The following is a 20,973-nucleotide window of genomic DNA, read 5'->3' as shown; positions in this document are numbered from 1 at the left end:
AATCTCTCCATCTTTTGCTCCTTACACTATTGGGGTTTCTTTCATTTTGGTCTTTCAACTTTATCTTATATAATATTTTAATCCAATCTAAATACTGTAATACATATTTTAAAGGGAATTTAAAAAAAAAATTTCCAGTACTGTTCACTTTAACGAAAAATTATATTTTTACACTAAAAAGTCAATCATAGTATTATTCACTCCACTATTTTATTTTGTCCTTATTGTTAAAACTCAAAGTTTTCAAATCGTTTTCATTATTTTTCCGTATTTTACATTGTGGTTGATGAGATTTCTGGCTAACTTGGCTACTCACAATTATGAACACAAACGATATTATTATTTTAATCTTGACTAAACTAATGTGATTACAAACAATATTATTATTTAGGGTTACAAATGTTGTATTTTATTCTCTACAAGAATATTCCTCTAATTCGATCTCAAGTGTTGAGATTTGATCCAAGGTGGCAAGCACTTTGATCTTGAATGAAACGAGACCACGAATGTTCTCACATGGTGGGTGTCTTCGGTTTTAGTGTCGATGAACTAGCACATGTATTTGTTGTGTTTGTTGATTCAGTACGAGCTTGATGAAGAACACAAGTGTTTGAGTGTTTGGTGTTTGCTTTTGGAAGAGAGCTTTCTGGTTTTCTCTAAAGGTTTGGACTTGCTTTGTGTCCTCTTTCTTGAAACTGACCCTAATATTTATAGGCGAGCAATTGAGTCTTAATTTAGAATCCTAATATGAATCCTGTAATTTGTGGGATTGATTTTCTGATTTATCTAATTTGAGCTAATTATTTAATTTAGCTCTTAATTAAATCAGAAAAATTTTAATTTAGTAAATTTAACCCTAATTGATATAATTTAATCAAATTAGAGTTAATTTGTCCCCTTTTGAATATTATTTGATTTAATCTAGACTAATAGTTATTACATAAATCAGAATTAGTACTTTAAGAAATTAAAACATAATTGAAGGATTTGGTCGATTTGGTTTAATTTGCTCTTTTTTACTTGATTGGATGGAGATCTCAGATGTTGACTTGTGTCACTCTGGTAATTCGTCTGGTTTTGATGAGTTACATACAATGTGTGTAATTTGACGAGATATATGGTGTGCGCCACATAAGCCCTAGCGAGTCAAAATTTTATTTGTAGGTGAACATTTATTTCACGGAAATTTTGATGTCCACAACGTGTTCCTATATAAATGTCCAGTTTGTTAATTACATTTGTGTTGTGTTCGTCAGAAAAGTTTTCTTGTTTACATAGACAATGCTAGATTTGTTACAACAAAAAATCGTCTAAATTGAACAGCACACACAAATAATTCTATCAAATTTTGTAAGGGGAGTGGTATTTTCCTCGTTTTACCGTGCATTTTTAGAAGTTTAGAGGCCAATTTGGTATAGAAAGAGGTTTAAAGACCCAAACAGTAAAATTCAAGGTGTAAACATATAACGAGTATGATATCTGCATACTCATTTTTACTTCTCACATATTTTTCTAATTTTTAACAGTCGAATAAGATGAATTAAAATAAATCAAGAACAAAACTTAACAACGAGTATATAAAAAATAAAAATAAATATATAGATAGCACATCAATTATATAATCAAGTCTTGAGCTTCCAAGACAAGTTTCACCCAAGTCACAAACATGACAGCGTCATATCGTTATTAATGGACCCATCATCGTCCTTTAAACACATTAATTTTTATTTTTATTCTTTCATCCTGGAGTGGGAATCTTATGATTCCTCTCCTTGGGCCCCCTCCCCCTCTTTTTTCTTGTAAGATGAGCTTTAGTAATTTTTGAAGGGATTTGGATCCCACCCGAATTTTCCTTGTGAAAATTGTAGGTATTCTTATATTTTATTTCTTCATAATATATCGTACGGTTAAAAATTATTTTAAATTATTTTATTTAAAATTAAATGCAAACAGGCTTAACAAAAACTAGCTGCACAATATATGATGAATAAATAGGATATGGAGATCTCTAAGATCCTTACAAAAATGATGGGGATCTTTTTAGAGAAATTGAGATTCATCTTAGATTTATGTGTTCAGAGTCCACGGATTAAGAGATCCATACAATTCAAATCCAAACCATTCAACTTCAATTTTAATGTCCTCATTAAATCTATTATACTGGTCCATCTCATAAAAATCTAAAAATTTAAATAGCTAGAATTTCTTTCTTAAACGGTTCAAATTGTGAAGTTCTTGGGTTCTGAACTTTCAGATCCGGATAGGATCTCAACCCATTTTTGGAGGGAAATACATTCGAGAGATTTCAAAGATCATTCTAGACTCCAATACGTGGGAAAATAATTGCTTGTGAAGGCAGAGCACTGCGTCTACTGTGCAAGTCCTTGTGGAGCAAGGCTTTAAAAAACTAGTATTAAGACTAGTCTATCATCCAACATGAGTGAATTATAGACTAGCCTAGGTGTATGGGAGCGATCCTAGGCGTCTGAGGTGTTGTAGATGTGACACCTACACGTTTGAATTTTATTTTAAACAACCCTAACTCAAAATGACATGTTTTGAGCAAGATTTTTATAAAATTCAAGCTAATTTTATTTTTCTTAGTTTCTATTGGTGTATTATGATTTTATGATGCGAATTAGAAATATAATAATAATAATAATAATAATAATAATAATCAAATATTTAACTGTTTGACATGCTTGTTTGATTGTTTTACAAAGTATTATATATATATATATATATATATATAATTTTGGGTACTGTGAGCCTATCGCCTAGGTAAGACTATCATTAGCTTCGTCTTCGCCTTTTAAAACATTTGTGGAGTGACAAGAATGCAGATGCTGAGTTTATACCTAGCTCAGCTGTAATAACTGTACACGTGGTATTTATAAGTGATTTATTGTCAAATGGAATGATCATCCTTTACTAGGATAACGGTTGGTTGTGTTAATCTTATATTGAAAAAAAGAGCTTTGTATGTTCTTATAAGAAATTAAACTACTTCACATGTTACTACTTAGTATTACGATTTAGTAATATTCTTCTTTACTAGTATTTTGAGATCTGTTTTCAGCTTTTCCAGATTGAAAGAAGGCTATTAAAGGGTAATTGAATGAAAGGTTTTCTGTCATATTGTTCTTGACATGGAATGAATCTGAGGTGGATGAAGTGGGATTGCAAAGTTGCAGATGATTCAACTCTGTGTTCTGTTTTTTGGTTTCATGGCAGTGATTGCAGATATTGTTCCAATCTCAAACTAGGTTTCCCCAGTTGAGATTAAGGGGGAGTATTAAGTATACAAATTAGCAATACAGTTAGCAATACAATTAGTAAGTTGATTACAGTAGTAAGGCTTTCTCTTATAAAAACATAGGCGCGTAATCTTCATTTTAGTTAGTCAATACAAATCCTATTTCACCCTCTAAACTCTCTCTCTCTAATATCTCTGTGTTCATTCTTCTGTTCATCCTTTCTTGTTGATTTTCCCTTCAATTTCCAAACATTGCAATGTAGTTAACATGTAACTCATCATTGCATCCAATATAGTTATTGGTATGCACAATATCTCCCAGTTCCGTGTTTATTGATGGGCTGCAGAGGTTGCTGTGGTTGAGGCAGCTGATGTGGCTGTAGTGTGTGGTGGGGCAGTAATCTTGTGGTTGATGTGGCTGTAGAGGCTGATATGGTTGTGGTGGCTGATGTGGCTGCAGAGGCTGATATGGTTGCAGTGGCTGATGTGGCTGCGGTATCTGCAGTGGCTGCGGCAGTTGAGAAGGTGAATTCAGAATGTCTCGCATCTCAGCACACAACTGGTGGATTAAGGATGACAAACAAGCAGGTGTTAAATTTTGGCAGGTTTTGCAAGTTCAATTAAAAGAATGCAGAAAAAAGCATATGATTATCTCACCTCTAGAAACCTATTAGGATCATCGAAACCCGAGAATCTCAAGCCACCAGTTTCAACATCACCATCAGCTAAGGTCCAAATGTCATTGCAGTCCATAAGACAAGAACCATGTGGAGACTCATTTCTATTAACATCTCCTAGCTCTTTGTTTCCCAGATGTTCCACTGGCTCTGCTATCACATCACTTACAACAGCTTGATCATCTTCAGAATTCGCTCCCGAATCAGCTAATTCGCCGTGGATCGGACCACCCTTCGGCTTCTTATAACTAGCTGACCTGTTATTCAGGCGGCAGAGGACAAAGTCCTTCTGCTTGGTGGGTTTAGAACCCACCTCAGTTTCTGTGAGATAATACTCATGGACTACCCAATCGGTCTTCTTTGATTTCGGCACACGACCTTCGTAGAATGTCAGAGTCCTCTTCTTCCCAACCACAGCATTGGATTCTTCAGCCCTGATCTCCCGCTCCTTTCCTGTGATCTTGTAAAAGCCTTGATCCGTGGCCCGGTTGCAGCGAGTGCCGTTGTTGTACTTGTAATCGAGCCGGCTAAAGAAGAACCACTCCTTCTCATGGACTTCTGGGAAGAATGCTGAAATCCAACAACAAAACAAAATGTTCAAAAGTTGATTCTTGAGATACAAACGATATTAATACTCTGAAGTTATACTAAGGGGAGGGGGGAGGGGTTTGGCCCCATGCACTCCAATTCTTGAGGTACAAAAACTGAAAAGATCATAAATTTATGCATACAACAGAAAACAAAAAACCAAAACCAACCCAAGTCAATTCTGGAAGAAAAAAACAGAAAAATCGAACAAGATTGTAAATTTACATAAACAACAGCAGAATCCATTAGAAATAAGAAATGGGTAGTGAAGAAAAAGTGAGACAGATTAGTGGGGTTACCAGGAAGATCGCAGGGCTCGTACTTGCAGACATCGATTTCAGGGATGAGGTGGCGGAAATGGGAGTCGGCGCCCTGTATCTTGTTCCTCAAGTAGTAGCTGACCAGCAACTCATCAGTGGGGTAGAATCTGAACCCAGGTAGTAGGATCACATTCACATTCTCTGCATCTCCTTCTTCAGTTGTCATGCTGCTGCTGCTACTGCCACTGCTCATCTCTCTCTCAACTCTGAACTGTGATTATTGATCAGTGTTTTGGATTGTGTGGGGAAGCAGCGTTTCAGTGAAGTTGTATTTATATACGCCCATCAAAGGCCCACTTATCACTCAAAGCACTGGTCTTTTGAAAGTTCTTTATTTTTTTCCAAGTCTTTAAGCTTATGGTGTAAGTTCATCTTTTGCTCCCTACACTTTTGAGGCTTCTTTCATTTTGGTCTTTTAACTTTTTCTTATCGGATAATATTTCAATCTAATTTAAATTGCACTGTGATAGATTTTAATTTACGGTTTTTACTTCATAATTATTTGCTCTAACTAACTTGGCTATTTGTAGTTATGATTACAAACAATATTATTACACTAAATCTTGACTAAACTAATGCGATTACAAACGATATTATTATTTAAATTCTAACTAAACTAATAATATGACTAGCGTTCACGCACGCACGCACGCACGTGAGCGCGTGCAAAAAGCATTTTTTGAATCACGACGTGCTACGCGCGACTTACACATTTTTTTATTAAATGTATTTATATGCGCGAATTGCTTCAACAGTTTTTTACGACAAAAAGAAAGTCAAAATATTTGGACTAAATGAATAATATTAGTCTATACTAGAAGAAACTCCCCACAAACCAATCAAAGCAGCTGAATTCATATAATAAAATCAATCTTTTAATTTCTATCTACATTCTATTGAATTTACATTAAAGATAGAGAAAATAATATTTAATAAACAACTGACTGAATCACATTATTGCTAGCCCATTGTGAGACTAAGCCCACCCAGATAACGTCGTTTGTTAAAAAAAAAAAAAAAGATCATTTGAGAACTAATTGAATCACATTATTTTGCGCATGCGAAAAACCTTTTTTTATAACTGGCACTACGATCCTCTTAAGTGTTTAAAAATAAAGAAAATAATATTTAATAAATAATTGATTGAATCACATTATTGTGCACGTGCAAATGACTTTTTTTTAAAATGTTTTGAACTTGTTTAAAAATAGAAAAAAATAATATTTGATAAACAATTGATTGAATCACATTATTGTTAGCCCATTGTGAGGCTAAGCCCACCCCCTCACCCTTAGTGTAGATAATATCGTTTGCTTAAAAAAAAAAATCATTTGACAACTAATTGAATCCTATCATTATGCGCGTGCGAGAGACATGTTTTTATAACCGGCACTACGTGCCTCTTAGATGTTTTGAACGCATTTAAAAATAGAGAAAATAATATCTAATAAATAACTGATTGAATCACATTATTGCTAGCCTATTATGAGGTACTGATTATAATTAAAAAAAAATCACTATACCAAAAATAATAATTAATTGTTTATATGACAAAAGTACCCGTGCATTATTTGATACATTATATTTGTAAAGACCCGTCCCGAAGTGATATATACTTTAATGCCCGAGTGTGTAAAATGATGACAATGCTCTCGAGGTTTAGTGACGTGGATGTACATATTTTGGAATTAATTTGTTTGTCTCCCTAGTGTAATTAAATAGTACGCATCATTAGCAACTCATCGACGCATATTGGGATCGAATCAGGTTCGTAACGAAAGAGATACGAATGTTATAATGTAATTGGGTCAAAATAGGAAGACTAAAACCTAAACCAATCATTTAGGTTCCTATATTTTTGGGTCCAATTGAATATTGGACTTAAGTTGATTTTTGGACCAATTATACCAATCCAATTCCCTTGCCCAATCCGGATGTGGGTGCACATAAAAAAATCCCATCCTTTCTATTCTTGTTAACCAATCAAAAGCTTACACACACATACACCCACACGGCACTGTCATCTTCTTTCTCTCTCCACACTCTCCTTTCTTGATTCTTCCCTGTCCGTACACTAAAACACCACACGACTTCATTTAATCGACACGGATCGACCATTTTAACACCACCATCATACTCCTCGTAAGATTATGAGTTCATCCATACCCATAGGTCAATGAGTATACTTCGGGAAGCCGAGAATCCATAAGCTCCGGCGAGGAGCTAAATTGCTCCGTTGTGATCATGGTGGTTTCACTGAGATTTAATGCTTAAGGAAGTCTTAAAACAACTTCATAGAGACCTTGGGACAATTTTGGAAGGAATTGGACGTCAGGATAGGTCAGTTCCTCGAGTTACAGGTTTGACCGGAATATTCAAGAAATATTCCGACCAATTCCGTCGGTATTAGGACCTCTAAGAGGTAAGATGATGTTCTACTCGTTCAGGGTTTCGATTTGATATAAGATTTGTGAATTTTGGTGTTGAAACGGAAGAGAAATTAAGATTCTAAGTTTTTCCAGAAATTGGTGAAGCAGCGGTGGCCGGCGTTGGAATCCGGCGGACCATCAGAGAAGAAAGGAGCATATTCCGTCAAAGTTGACGGAATATACCAACGACATCAGGTAAATATAACGGCAAATTCCACTATTTGACAGAATATTCCCTAACAGCGTTACGGTTTCCGTCCAAGGTGCCAGACATGTGCCTGCGCGTGGCCAGCACGTGATGGCGAGTGGGATATCGGAATTTTTTTTCTAAAAATATGAGGATGTTCATGGTGTTGATTAGGTCACAATAGTATATTCAAACACCCCAAATGAGCAACGTATGAGAAGTTATTATACGGTTTTATATATGTTCTTAGTAAATTAATGTTTAAATAGTTGTTTCACATAGGTGAGACGTTTCCAGAGGATGAGCATAGCCAGGCAAGACTTGGGGGCTACGACCCTGCTACATACTAATAAGTTGGCTTTTGGTTTTCTATATATGTATATATACTTTACATTTTCCCAGAAATTGCTTTAAATAAATTTACATTTTAAATGCCATGTCAATTGCATTACATTTTAGAATATGCATTAGTATAGATATGCATGTTGTTGCTTGATGCTACGGACATTCAGGTAAGCTTTAGATGAGTATATGTTGATGATGGTAGAATGCATGGTTATGATTATACGTTGATGCATTTAGAGCTCATTATCCTGCACCTCGTTGTTAGTGCTTCCGCCCGTGGCTAGGGCACAATCCTTCACATGATGTTCACATCCCGCACCGCACGCTCACCTTGGATCCAAGTTTCCGACCGTGGCCATTTCATAGTCCTTCATGTGATGTTCACCTCTCGCACCGCACACTCACCTTAGATCCAAGTTTGGTGCACAGCCCTGTCGTACAGACCACATTAGGTGGTTCTGACTCGTAGGTGACCGGCGATTATTCGCACAGCCTTCACATGATCGTAGCACTTGAACGTACTTATTTACACCCAGCCCTATCGTACATACCACAATAGGTGGTTCCGACTCGTGTGCAGGCATACATGATGAACTGTAGGTTCAACCGTACATGTCACGTTAGGTGACTCCGGCTGCCATATCATTGACATTGATTTATTTTACCTGGCTTACTTATTTCATTGCTGAGATACTTGACATGGCATATACTTGGTTTTCACTGCTCCCGAGCATGATTTATATATATGTACATATTGTTATTTTCTGGGAAATTATATGGGTTTTATGGTGAGGGGTTATTATGTTTAGAAAGAGAAATGTGTTTTCAAAAGCTTTGTTTTTACCCATTCACATTTTCTGTTTTGCGCGCTTCCAGGTTTAGCTGCTGAAAGTTCATATTGATGAGGATTCTTGGCGAGTCTCAATATAGGTGGCTACCTCTGAGGATATAATCCTTACCTACTCTACTGTACTTTACTTATGCTCTGACATCACATGTGAATGAGTTCATTCCCGCTCACCAGTGCACTCTGGTATTTAGGCACTCTTAGGTTTAAATTTATTCACACTTTCCACATCACTACACTTTATGGCTTTGTCACCTTCTAGGTGTCGGCCATCACAGCTCGATTCGGAGTCCTAGTGGACATGCTGGGTCGGGGTGTGTCAATATTGGGCTACTTTTGAACTTTTTTTTGTCTTGAAGGTATTTTTGTCCAAAATTTTTTAGTGAAGTTGTGACCCCAAATTGGGATGCTGGCTTTATATATACAAATTACACACAATCATCCCATTTCAAAAAAAAAAAAAAAATGAAAAGAAAAAAAGAAGATGATTTTAACTTCTTTTATATACGTATTGCAATATGAGTTGTTGTTTTGTTAATTCCACTAGTAAATTCTATCAAATTTTGTATGAGTTAGCGTTGTACTCATTTTACCACGCATTTTACGAAGGTTAGGGGCCAATTTGGCAAAAAAAAAAAAAGGTTTAAAGACCCAAACAAAATAACTACTAAAATCGAAGGTGCAAATATAATTGAGTCTTGAGCTTCCAATACAAGGACATTCACATTCTTCTGCCCCCCTTGGAAGTTGCAAATATTAAATTATTTTGTTGTGTAGTGGGAATCTTTTGATTCATTTTCTGCCCCTCTTCTAAGTTCAACTTTAGGTATTTTGGAAGGGAAACATATACATTCAAGAGAATTCAAGAACTTTTTAAAAACTAATCTGTGAGAAAATAATTGTTTGTGAACGCACAGGATTACGTTAGTATTTGACCAAAAATCATACAGCCTTACGTCAGTCCGTCTACTGTGCATGTCTTGCGTGGTGACAAGAATATCGTTCTAACAAGTGTCGAGTTTACATCCAGTTTAGCCTTAATACTATTACATGTGGCATCTATATTTATTGTCATATGGAATAATTATTTTTAAGGAAAATTAATGAAAATGACTTGAAAACTTTGAGTTTTAACGACAAGGACAAAATAAAAGGTAAAATGGATAGTACCAGAATTGTCTTTTTAGTGTAAAAATATAATTTTTCATTAAAGTAAACAATTCCATGAGTTTTTCGTTAAAGTTCCCTTATTTTTAACCGAGTATGAATTTTATATTGGAAAAAAAATTACTCTGTGCATTCTTATAAAGAATTGAATCACTCCACGTACTACTATATAATAGAATCTCAACTTTATTGTATTTTCAGATATGTATCACTTGCAACGCAACAATGGTTTTATAATGAATTTCTCGAGAGGTGAGTTTGTCCAACAAAAACAAATATGTGTTGCAGTCTTATTGGATTAGGAATGTGATAGTGTAAATTCTAGCGTATTTAGGAGTATCTTGTATATTTCCTTTAGTAGTTTAATTCCTATTAGAGTTGTAGGGTAAGGATTTAACCTTCCCTACTACTATAAATAAATGCACAATTAGGTGATACAATACACACCTCATAATTACATCTCTATCTTCTCTCTCTTGCCGCCGGCTCTTCTCCCTCTTTGTTCTTTATACAGTTTAGTCAAATAGGCCTACAACACGTTATCAACACGTTATGGCAAGAAGCTAAGGAACTGAAGGATCGTGGAGGAAGCTTTCTTCTACAAAATCAAAGGCTTTCAATTATTTTTTCCCAATTAGATTCTTGTAAAATAAATTAAGATATTTGAAAAAAAACCTTGAAGCATGAAAACTGTCACATCCCGGCCCAGGGCGGATCACTTCCCCGGCCCGCTCCACCACCGTAGCACGATATTGTCCGCTTTGGGCTTACCATTCCCTCACGGTTTTTGTTTTTGGGAACTCACGAGCAACTTCCCAGTGGGTCACCCATCATGGGATTGCTCTAGCCCCATTCTCGCTTAACTTCGGAGTTCCTACGGAACCCGAAGCCAGTGAGCTCCCAAAAGGCCTCGTGCTAGGTAGAGATGTGAATATACATTTAAGGATCACTCCCCTGGGCGATGTGGGATGTCACAATCCACCCCCCTTAGGGGCCCGACGTCCTCGTCGGCACATTTCCGGCCAGGGTTAGGCTCTGATACCAATTTGTCACATCCCGGCCCGGGGCGGATCACTTCCCGGGCCCGCTCCACCACCTAGCACGATATTGTCCGCTTTGGGCTTACCATTCCCTCACGGTTTTTGTTTTTGGGAACTCACGAGCAACTTCCCAGTGGGTCACCCATCATGGGATTGCTCTAGCCCCATTCTCGCTTAACTTCAGAGTTCCTACGGAACCCGAAGCCAGTGACTCCCAAAAGGCCTCGTGCTAGGTAGAGATGTGAATATACATTTAAGGATCACTCCCCTGGGCGATGTGGGATGTCACAAAAACATTCTCTATGATGCATGAACCTCCTATATTTATATTTTCCTTTCAATTATATATATATATATATATATATATATATATATATATTGTATATATGTTCATATATTTTGTCAATATATATACTTGTTCATGCAATATGCAATATGCAATTATGCTATATGGAATTTGTGAGTCAAAGCATCAAAATTAATTTAGAAGCAATTAGGGATTTTAACCCAAAAAATTCGAAGAAAAAAAAAACTGGGATTTATGCGGCACCTGTGAAATCCCGTTTTCGGATTTTACTGTTATAATCTACGTATTTGTATTATTGAGATTTTATATTATTTTTCGAGAATTTATATTAGTTTATTTGAAATTAAATTTGAATTAAACTAGTTACAAAGAGTGAAGTTTGGAAAATTATTATTTACTCGTTGATCTTTTGAGGTCACAAGTAATGTTTTCGAATAGGTCTCGAAGCCATGAGCGCATATGCGAAAGTCGTTTGCGAGTCCAGATTATATGGTATAGTTACGGATGTTTGAAGGTGTGAAACTATAAATTGTGGGAATTATTTTAATTTCCACCTAGGGATAAAAAGGCCCAAACACTTTTGGGATTAAAGGACCGGCCATCTTAAGTGGAAAAAGGACCAATGAGAAAAGGGGAGAAAGGAGAGGGGCTAGCAATCAGAATGAGGTAAGGAGGGAAAAGAAGGGGGACGAATCGGAGAAGGGTGTGGACGAGTGCCCCGGGGGGGGGGGGTCTGCGGTCTTCTACTCTCTTCCTATTTTCCTACCTAAACTCAACTTCTCCAACCACTATCATTTTCGATCTGCTTTGTTTTGTTCATTGATAAGGTGATAGTGATACCCCCGTCATTTATCAAGTCTCATCCTTGGGTTTTTGGTTTCAAAGAGAAACCAAACGAGTTCTTAATCCAGCTTCAGCAGCATGGTATCTATAGTTTCTAGCTTTTCGAGTTCAGATTATTGGGATAACGTTTTCCACTCTGGTTTCTTGTCATTGGATTTGGATTTGGATTATTGAGTTCAGATTATGCGATTTTGTGTTGAAACATAATGATATATATGATGGATGAAATATAAACCTTGACTGTCTTGCGGGTTGTTATGTAGTTTGAATCGAATAATTCATGCTTGTCAAGTCCAAATGTTTGATTAAGGAATGTTATGCATTTTGGCTTTAAACAGACTGTGTTATATGTCGAGTTATAGCGATGGTGAACTATGAATGGCTTGATCCCTAATGAGGGTACGTAGGCAGTCTAACGAGGAGGTTAGATGCAGCCATAAAGTATACAAAAAAATTATTTGATTTTTGATTCTCGAGTTGTGATTTGCCATATCCTAGAGATGGGTATGTTAGATATACGAGTATTTGGTGATGTCGCGTGTCGATCCAGGACGTATGTCGGGATCGGGGTATGACAGAACCGCTGCCGCACCACTCTGGAAACACTGCTGGACCACTGCGTTAGCCTGTAGCCCAGCTGCGTGGAGACAACCTTGGGGCAGTGTCGTTCTAGACACCTCGGATCGATCGCAGCAGCCCTTTAGGCTTGTTGCCACTAAATTGCAACCAGACTTCAGCCTGGGTTGGATCACACGCACGAGTTTGAAGCCCTGGCCTACATCCTAGCATGCCTGAAGCTTGATGGGCTTTGTCCATTGTCATGACCCCATCTGCTAGCAAGCCTTTTTGCTTGTTGGGCTTTGCCTTAACCCCGACCCGTGACTACCATAAGCCAGCTTAGACGGTTGGGCTTATCCTTACAGCCCAAAAACTGAAGCCAGCTTTGCTGGGCTCTGCATGCATGTCCCTACGCCGACTTTCGTGCTAGGCCCATGTCTGCCCGCACCAATTTTGACCCAAAACAGCAGTAACTTTGCTGCTGGGCCCATCCCAGTTACACGGCCCGTGGCCTGTAGCCATGTTTGGGCTGCTTCGCATCCATCTGAGGCCCAATATGCCTTTTAAGGCTTTGCCCTACTCACGGTACCCAAGCCCACCATAATTAAGCTATGGTTTTTCAAATCTAATGCTATTTTTTGCATTCTCTATAATTTTAACCCAAATGTTATTATTATTTTTGCTTCTACGATCAAACCTGAATGGTTACAATCTATTGAATTAATTAAAGTGACCATCATTCCATTAATCTAACAATTAATCCAAAATTATTGGCCTGAAGCTCACTTTTTGGCTATTAACGATTCAATAAATTATTTCGTTTCTTTGAACCGTTGACTATCTTTCATAGTCCCGATGCACTCAGACATGGGTTCCTAAAGCAATCCACAATTTCACTACACTTTATTGTATGTTGTATTCTGTGTTCTTGCTCCACATCAACTCCAACAGGTTCTATGGAATTGTTCCTCACAAGTTCAACCGCCTTAAGTTTCTGTTCGAGCTCGATTTGAGCAACAATTAGTTAGCCGGAAAGTTCCCTCAGGTGGTTTTCTAGTTGCCGAAGTAGAAATCCTTGGATCTAAGGTTCAACGAGTTTGAAGGGACGGTGCCAAAAGAGATGTTCGACAAGGACTGCCATTTTCATCAACCACAATCGGTTTCGGTTTGATTTGCCTTATAACTTCGGGAACTCGCGGGTCTTCGTCATCGTCCTCGCCAACAACAAGGGGGTGGGATGGGAATGGGGGTTTTGGGTTGCAGGGAAGGGGAAAAGGTTGGGGAAGGGGATGGGGGGTTTCTAGTTTTCATTATTTTTTTTAATAGGGTAATAAAATAAAAAAATTTGCCACGTGGCACAAATGTGGCAACCACGTCAGCTTTTAATGGATCAATAGGTGGAAAATGTAACGGATGTATTATATTGAAATAAAATAGTATTTGAGGTATGAAAGTGAAATGTTTTAAAGATGTTGTAAGGAATTGAAATCGATCCTAAACCTGAGGTGGTAAAGTGTAATTTACCCCCAAAAACAATGTGTCGAGAAGGGCTCATTAGAGCTTAGGACCACCAAAAACTCAAGAAAAGCGTTTATAGCTTAAACGATTTAAAAGAAGCTAAATACCAAAATCTAAAATTAAGCTTTTTACGTGACAACTAGTTCTTAATCTAATTATTTTTCTCTTCTTAAAATTAAATCTCAAATTCGAATTCTCCCTTGCCTCATTCATTGCTTCATTTAGTCTACTACACTAGCAGCCATAACATTGAAATAGGATAAAACATTTACCACGGTTCAAAATAGCGCCATGACGTTAATGCTACATAACATTTAGTGTTACATGTGTTTTAATTGATTTCCACAACTGTTTATAACGTTTCTTTTCAACCTTTCTATGCCACTCAGTGCTACTTACTGTTAACGAAGATTACGAACAAGTAAAACGAAAAAACAATACAAAATACTCCATTCAACATCCAAATGTTGGAAATAAACCACATTCACAAGAATATTTTCTTTTGATACAACATTCTCAATGACATCATAATAAAAGCAACAATAACAACGATACAAGTTTTGGTGTTTCACACTTAAAAGTAGGTCATTGATAAGTTTAAGACCTTCTGATTAATCATACAACTTTTCTTTTGAAAAATAAATGTTACTACTACTCCGTCAAGGATGGAACTCAAAGATTCTATTTACATAACCATGGCATCACATTAGTGTCTGGTTACGTTTATACATCAATTGAGTCTCCAGCAGCCATGTAGCAGCAGCTCCTGTATAGTGAATGCGGAACAAAGCAAATCCGCTTTTGACCGAAAACCATAGAACTTGGTTGTAACTGAAATAGTGTTACCGTGGACTACTTGATTTATCGCTTAATGGAGATGCTTCCGGGAAATTGAAAGAACCCTTCAATTCGTTGCACATTCCATGCCTGCTTCGAACGGTAAGAGCAGAAAGCAATACAATGCGCTAGCTGCAGCTTCACTGTCCTGCAAACACAAAATCAAATTAACTACTTCAGTGAACATATCAAATAGCTTCTCGGAGTGAAGGGATAAACATATGGGCTTTCATTTAATGACGGGAACAAAGCCAGAAAGTATTCACTTCACGTTTTGAGCTTGATTTCCTCACCTTGTTTCGTGACACTGCTCTGCATTCGGATTCTTCTTGGAGCATCTCCATGTGGGCAGACAGGGATGGATGTTGGTGGATATTGCGGTTGTGTGTTGTTTGACTTGTAGGATAGAGAGCTACTCGTCTGAGGAATATCTGTAATGGTGTTGAAAGAGGAAGTACCATCTTCAAATAACGCTTGTGAGAAAAGACATTACTACATTGTCTGGACTCATCGTGTTCGGAGAAGGGTAGAATTCCGGTTGAAGAGCTACTCGTCTGAGGAATATCTGTAATGGTGTTGAAAGAGGAAGTACCATCTTCGAATAACGCTTGCGAGAGAAGATACTACTACATTGTCTGAACTCCTCGTGTTCGGAGAAGGGTAGAATTCTGGACAGCATTTCAACCATTTGCATTTCCTGGTGTTCCTTTGTACCAACAAAAGTTCACCTAACAAGGTTGAAGTATACAAGACTTGGGGATTCTGTGACACACAACAATGATTTGGGACATAATTGCCCAAAACCAATGCTGTGTGTCAAAGACAACATAACTTATGTTGCGGTTCCTGGACATAAGTGTCCGTACCTACGAATAAGTTCCCAGAAAATCTGGTTGCAGAAATGTCGATAACTGCGAATGTTTTTGAATTATTTGTAGGAGAATATAACGGTGTAGCAATGTGAGTTGGAGACACATTCTCACAAGGCACTCTTGATATTCTCCTACAGATAAGAAAATCATTGTTCATTAACAATATTGGAGTGTTTCTCCAATAGCTAATGCAGAATAATCTTTTGCACGTCAGTGGAGTAACTCGGCGTTAGTATCACTGGGTTACTCCACTACGCCCATCATACACCCATCTCAATGACTCTTGTAGGTTGGAGCCATTGGAAAGAGTGTACGATGCCTCTGTTATTCAAGAACTTTGTGGGAAAAGAGTCGCAACCTCCATATCTAGAAATTGCGACTCGTTGCATCCAATATAGTTATTGGCAAGCAGAAGCTCTCCCACTTCTGAGAACAACATTGGTGATTGCCATGCGTAATTTTGTAGCTGATCAAATGGTTGAAAGGGTAAACCCAGATTTTCTTCTGCCTGAGAATAAACCTGGATCAAGAATCATGACAAGCAAGTGTTAAGTTCTGATGTACTTCTGGTGCACCATATTAAAAAGTTCATATAATAAAAATAAAAAAAAATTCTCACCTCGGAAATCCTTTCATCTGTAGCTCGATTATAAGAATTAAAAGCGCTGTTGATAACTGGTTCTTTTTCGTAATTGGTTGCAATATTATTCTTATTAGTAACATAAGAAGTATTAACCCCAATTGGAGATGGCCAGTTACTGAATTTGCCACTATGGACGCCCGGAACATTTTCCAGCTGGTGTGGTTGAGACAGCTCAGGAGGAGATAAGGGCAAATCCAAAAGTTTGTCTAGCTGATTAAACTGCCATATTAAGATTCACAAGACAAAGCAAAGTGTTATATTTTGATATACTTCTAGTAATTCGTTTTACCAAGTTCACATAAAAAATATTTAAAAAAGCGTCTTCATCTTTACCTCCTGCATATCATCTACTGCATGGCCATTAAAATCAGATGAAATACCGCTACCAGGTTCACCATCATCATGATTGCCACTGCCAAGCACATCACTTCCTTCTAGCTGTCCGCGTGCAAGAATTTCTTCTGTGTTGGGAATAATATGATTCGTTGCAGCAGCTTGGTTATCAGAATTATAGGTGATGCAGCCACCAGTACCAGGATCAACCACTTCATGACTATAGATATCAAGAGAATGTCCAAGATGAGGTTGTTCAGGAAGAGGAAGGAGTGAATTGAGACATTCTCCTGCCGGAGCATATGACTGCCACTGCAAGATTGAGAATCACAAACAAGCGAGTGTTAGTTTTGATACATTTCTCGTGCTCCATATTAACAGGGGAAAAAAATGTTCGAAGAGCATTTTTTTTCTTTTCTTGTTAACAAAACAGAGGACTAGGCGAGATTAGCTCATGTCCGTCAAAGTAACAAAGTGCGACTCTCAGTCACGAAGGTGAGAGGACCAACACATCCAAAAACGTCCCTCTGATCCTCTGTGATTATTAAAAGACAAAACAATACAGATAAATACATACAAGTGGGGACATGAAACCAAACCTCTTGAATCATGTCGCATAGAGATTTCTTAATAAAATCAGATGAGCTGCTGCCGCCACCAGGTTCACCATCATCTTGATTCAATGCAGCAGCAACAGCAGATTCATCATCTCCGGAACTAGAGGCAATGTAGCCACGATTACCAGTACTATCAGCAAAATCACCCCGGATCGAAGTACCCGTATTAGACTTAGAATCAACTGGCTTATACTTCAGGACGCAGAGAACAAAGTCCCTTCGCTGATCCCTCTCCTGATGGGGACTAGAACCCCGTTTAGGTTTAATGCAAATGTACTCGTGCATTTTCCAGCCGGTCGGAATGGATTTAGACTTACTACCTTCTTGGAAGGTCTTTATTTGGAAGGTTAATGTCCTCTTTTTGCAAGTGAAATATTTCGTGCCCACATCCCGTTGCTTGCTGTTCATCTTCCAAGAGCCTTTCTTTGTTTCCCTATTGAAGCGACGACTATTGATGGATTTGTAATCACACGGGCTGAAGGAGTACCACGCCTTAGCATGATGTGGAGAATCAGGGAACATGTGCTCTGCAACACAAAGTAAGATATCGAAAATTTGTAACCAATTCACTTCAAGGCCTTCTTTGGTGAATAAAGATTAAATTATATTGGATGATTCATTAGACTCATGTCTCGTTTGGTGCCTAGGATTGGATTGAATTGGATAGCTCACAATATTTAAAGCTATGTTGATGGAAGAAATGAAGAAATTTTGTCCAATTTGAAGGTAGAAGATGGATTAATCGTAATGAAACTTAATGTTTCGAACAGATAAGTTTTCTTCATGTCTAATCCATCTAATCCCCTAAAAAGAAAAATCGTTCATCTCTTGCTTCACGAATACCTTGAATTATATGAGATATCCGCACCGAACGAGTAAAAGTGAGATAGAATAATGGGGTTACCAGGCAATTCCCAAGGCTCGAACTTGCGGACATCGATGACAGGGAGGAAGAGGCAGGCTTGAGAGTTGTGACTTTTTATCTTCTTGCTCAAGAAGTTGACCTTTTCATCTTCGGTGGGATGGAATCGGATCGCAACCACCATGTCCGGCACCGATTGTGCGGTGGTTGTGGTGCTGCTGCTGCTGCTGATGTTTCTCATCCCTCCTCCTTCTCCTTCAAATGTTTTGGAAACCAGATTATCAGATGGTTTTTTGCATTCAGAGAACAGAGCAGAATAAGCAGAGCAAGTGATGTTTGTATTTAAAAACAAAGTCACCCAATTCAGTGCCACTGTGCTCTTTTGGCTTGCAAAGACTTCCTAGTCTTCAGATGAAGCTGCCAAACCAAGTTTAATTTCTTGATGGTGTGGATCCCACCCAGATTCCTATCATGTCTTTTAGTAATTTGCATTTGTGTTTCTGTTGTTTCGAGGAATCTCAACACCACCACCCCCCCCCCCCCCCCCCCCCCCCCCCCCCCCCACACACACACACACCACTCAAAGCAATCGTCTTTTGAAAGTGAATAGTGTTTATTCCAAGTCCTTGAGCTTATGGTGCAAGTTCATCTTTTGCTTCCTACACTTTAGGGTTTCTTTCATTTTGGTCTTTCAACCTTTTCTTATAGGATAAATTTTCAAGAGTAGTGCTATCCACACTCATTTTTATTTCTCACATACATTTTTTTATTTTCGGTTGTCGAATCGAATGAGTTGAAGAAAATCAATAGGAAAAAATTAACAAAGGTATGTGGAAGGTAAAAATTGATGTATGACTAACACTTTCCTATTTTCATTTTAATCTAAATTACAATATGACAGATTTTAAATTTCGGGTGATGAGGAGAGAGTTCATTGCCATAACTAAATTGGCTAGTTTCAAATCTACACAGTTATGACTACAAACGATATTACTATCCCAAACGAATGTATTATGAACGATGTTATTACCTTAAACCTTGAGTAAACTAAATAATATGATCTTAATTTTTCTTATATATGTGCGTAAACACGAAAATTCAATTAACGAATAGCAAAAGAACTTGTGTATAAAATAATATTTTTATTAAATGAATGTTTAGGGTACAATCTCTGTGGTTTATTCTTTACAAGAATATTCCTCTTATTCAACCTCCAGTGTTGAGATTAGATCCAAGAGTGGCAAGCACTTGATCTTGAACGAAACGGGTACACAAGCGGTTTCACGTGGTGGGTGTCATCAGCTTCAACGTGAATGAACTGGCACGTGTATTTGTTATGCTTGTTGATTCTTCACGAGCTTGATGAAGAATACAAGTGTTTGGGTTTTTGGTGTTTGTTTTGACCATAGAGCTTTCAGGTTTTCTCCAAAGATTTGGACTTGCTTCATTTCTCTGGAGTCATGTTTTCTTGAAAATAAGGTCAGTATTTATAGCGAGCGATTGAGTTTTAGTTTAGAATTGCCAATTTGAATCCCGTAATTTGCGGGATTAATTTTGTCATTTGTTCCAATATGAGCTAATTATTTAATTTAGCTCTTTAATTAAATCAATCTTTAATTTTGAAAACTAAACCATAATTGATTTAACTTGATCATACTAGAGTTAATTTGTTCCCTTTTTGTATTTGATTTGATTTAATTTAGACTAATTGATTTAATTTATTCATTATTTAAATCAGAATCAGTAGGTTTAAGGAACTAAACCATAATTGAGGGATTTGATTGATTAGGGTTAATTTGCTCTTTTTTTTTTACTTGATTTGATTTGTTTGACAGAGCTTTCAGATGTCGACATGTGTTACTCTTCATAACTCATCTAGTTTTGATGAGTCAAATGTAAATATGTAATGTGTGCAATTTGGCGAGGCCCATGAAGTGCACCACATAAACCCTAGCAAGTCAAAATTTAATTTGTGGGTGGATATTTGTTTCATCAAAATTTTGAGGCCTACGACGTATTTCAATGAGTGTTCTTTTTGTTAATTACATTTGTGTAGTGCTCGCCCGAAAAGTTTTCTTGTTTACATAGGCGACACTAAGATTTGTTACAAACCGTATGAATTGAAGAACACACGAGTGAATTCTATCAAAATTTTAAGGGATTTGTTGTCCTAATTCTACCATGCACTTTTAGAAGTTTAGGGGCCAATTTATTAGCCAAAAAAGTCTAAAGACCCAAATATAACAACTACTAAAATTCAAGGTGCAAATATATATAATATAATTCTTGAGCTTCCAATACAAGTTTTACCCGAGTTACAAACAAAGCTGCGACATATGACATATCACTATCAGTGGATCCCATCGTCTCTTAACGCGCTAATTTCTTTTAATTACCTTAAGCTCTTTCGAACAAAGAGCATTTGGTGTCGTCTAGATCCACTTAGAGACTCGGGTTATCTCAGGACCTCACAAGTTCATGAGAAACGCCTGTGAGGATATTCAGGGACTCTCCGATTGTCTGGACAGGTTATGATAGTAGTGGGTTTTATTGGGTGCAGACGGTTTGTTCAAAAGTTCTTTTCTAGAACAGTTTTAACCCAGTTGAAATTTTGGTAGGAAAAGTGTAGCAATGTCATCCCAAGGAAGAAATGTTTGAAACCCTTTCTATTTTCCCTTATGCGTCGTCGTTTCTTGCTTTTACTAATGTTAAATGAAACTAGCATTT

The 20,973-nt window shown here is 37.4% G+C and overlaps 2 protein-coding genes across 2 annotated transcripts; both read right to left on the bottom strand.

Annotated features, from left to right (window-relative positions):
- Positions 1 to 3,365: 3,365 nt before the first annotated feature.
- LOC137721191 (NAC domain-containing protein 55) lies at positions 3,366 to 5,141 on the bottom strand. Its single transcript, XM_068460296.2, has 3 exons — positions 4,821 to 5,141; positions 3,914 to 4,503; positions 3,366 to 3,815 (listed from the first exon to the last, which is right to left on the bottom strand). The coding sequence occupies exons 1-3, from the start codon at positions 5,032 to 5,034 to the stop codon at positions 3,495 to 3,497; spliced, it is 1,125 nt and encodes a 374-aa protein (XP_068316397.2). The 5' UTR covers positions 5,035 to 5,141; the 3' UTR covers positions 3,366 to 3,494.
- A 9,406-nt stretch (positions 5,142 to 14,547) lies between these two features.
- On the bottom strand, positions 14,548 to 18,695 carry LOC137721279 (uncharacterized). Its single transcript, XM_068460384.2, has 6 exons — positions 18,289 to 18,695; positions 17,367 to 17,911; positions 16,768 to 17,079; positions 16,411 to 16,653; positions 15,213 to 16,311; positions 14,548 to 15,067 (listed from the first exon to the last, which is right to left on the bottom strand). The coding sequence occupies exons 1-5, from the start codon at positions 18,485 to 18,487 to the stop codon at positions 16,120 to 16,122; spliced, it is 1,491 nt and encodes a 496-aa protein (XP_068316485.2). The 5' UTR covers positions 18,488 to 18,695; the 3' UTR covers positions 14,548 to 15,067; positions 15,213 to 16,119.
- Between the last annotated feature and the right edge of the window lie 2,278 nt (positions 18,696 to 20,973).

This window comes from Pyrus communis, chromosome 1 (assembly GCF_041283825.1).
Source record: "Pyrus communis isolate YQ-2024b chromosome 1, ASM4128382v1, whole genome shotgun sequence".
NCBI lineage: Eukaryota > Viridiplantae > Streptophyta > Magnoliopsida > Rosales > Rosaceae > Pyrus > Pyrus communis.
This window is presented reverse-complemented; position numbering and strand designations above follow the sequence as displayed.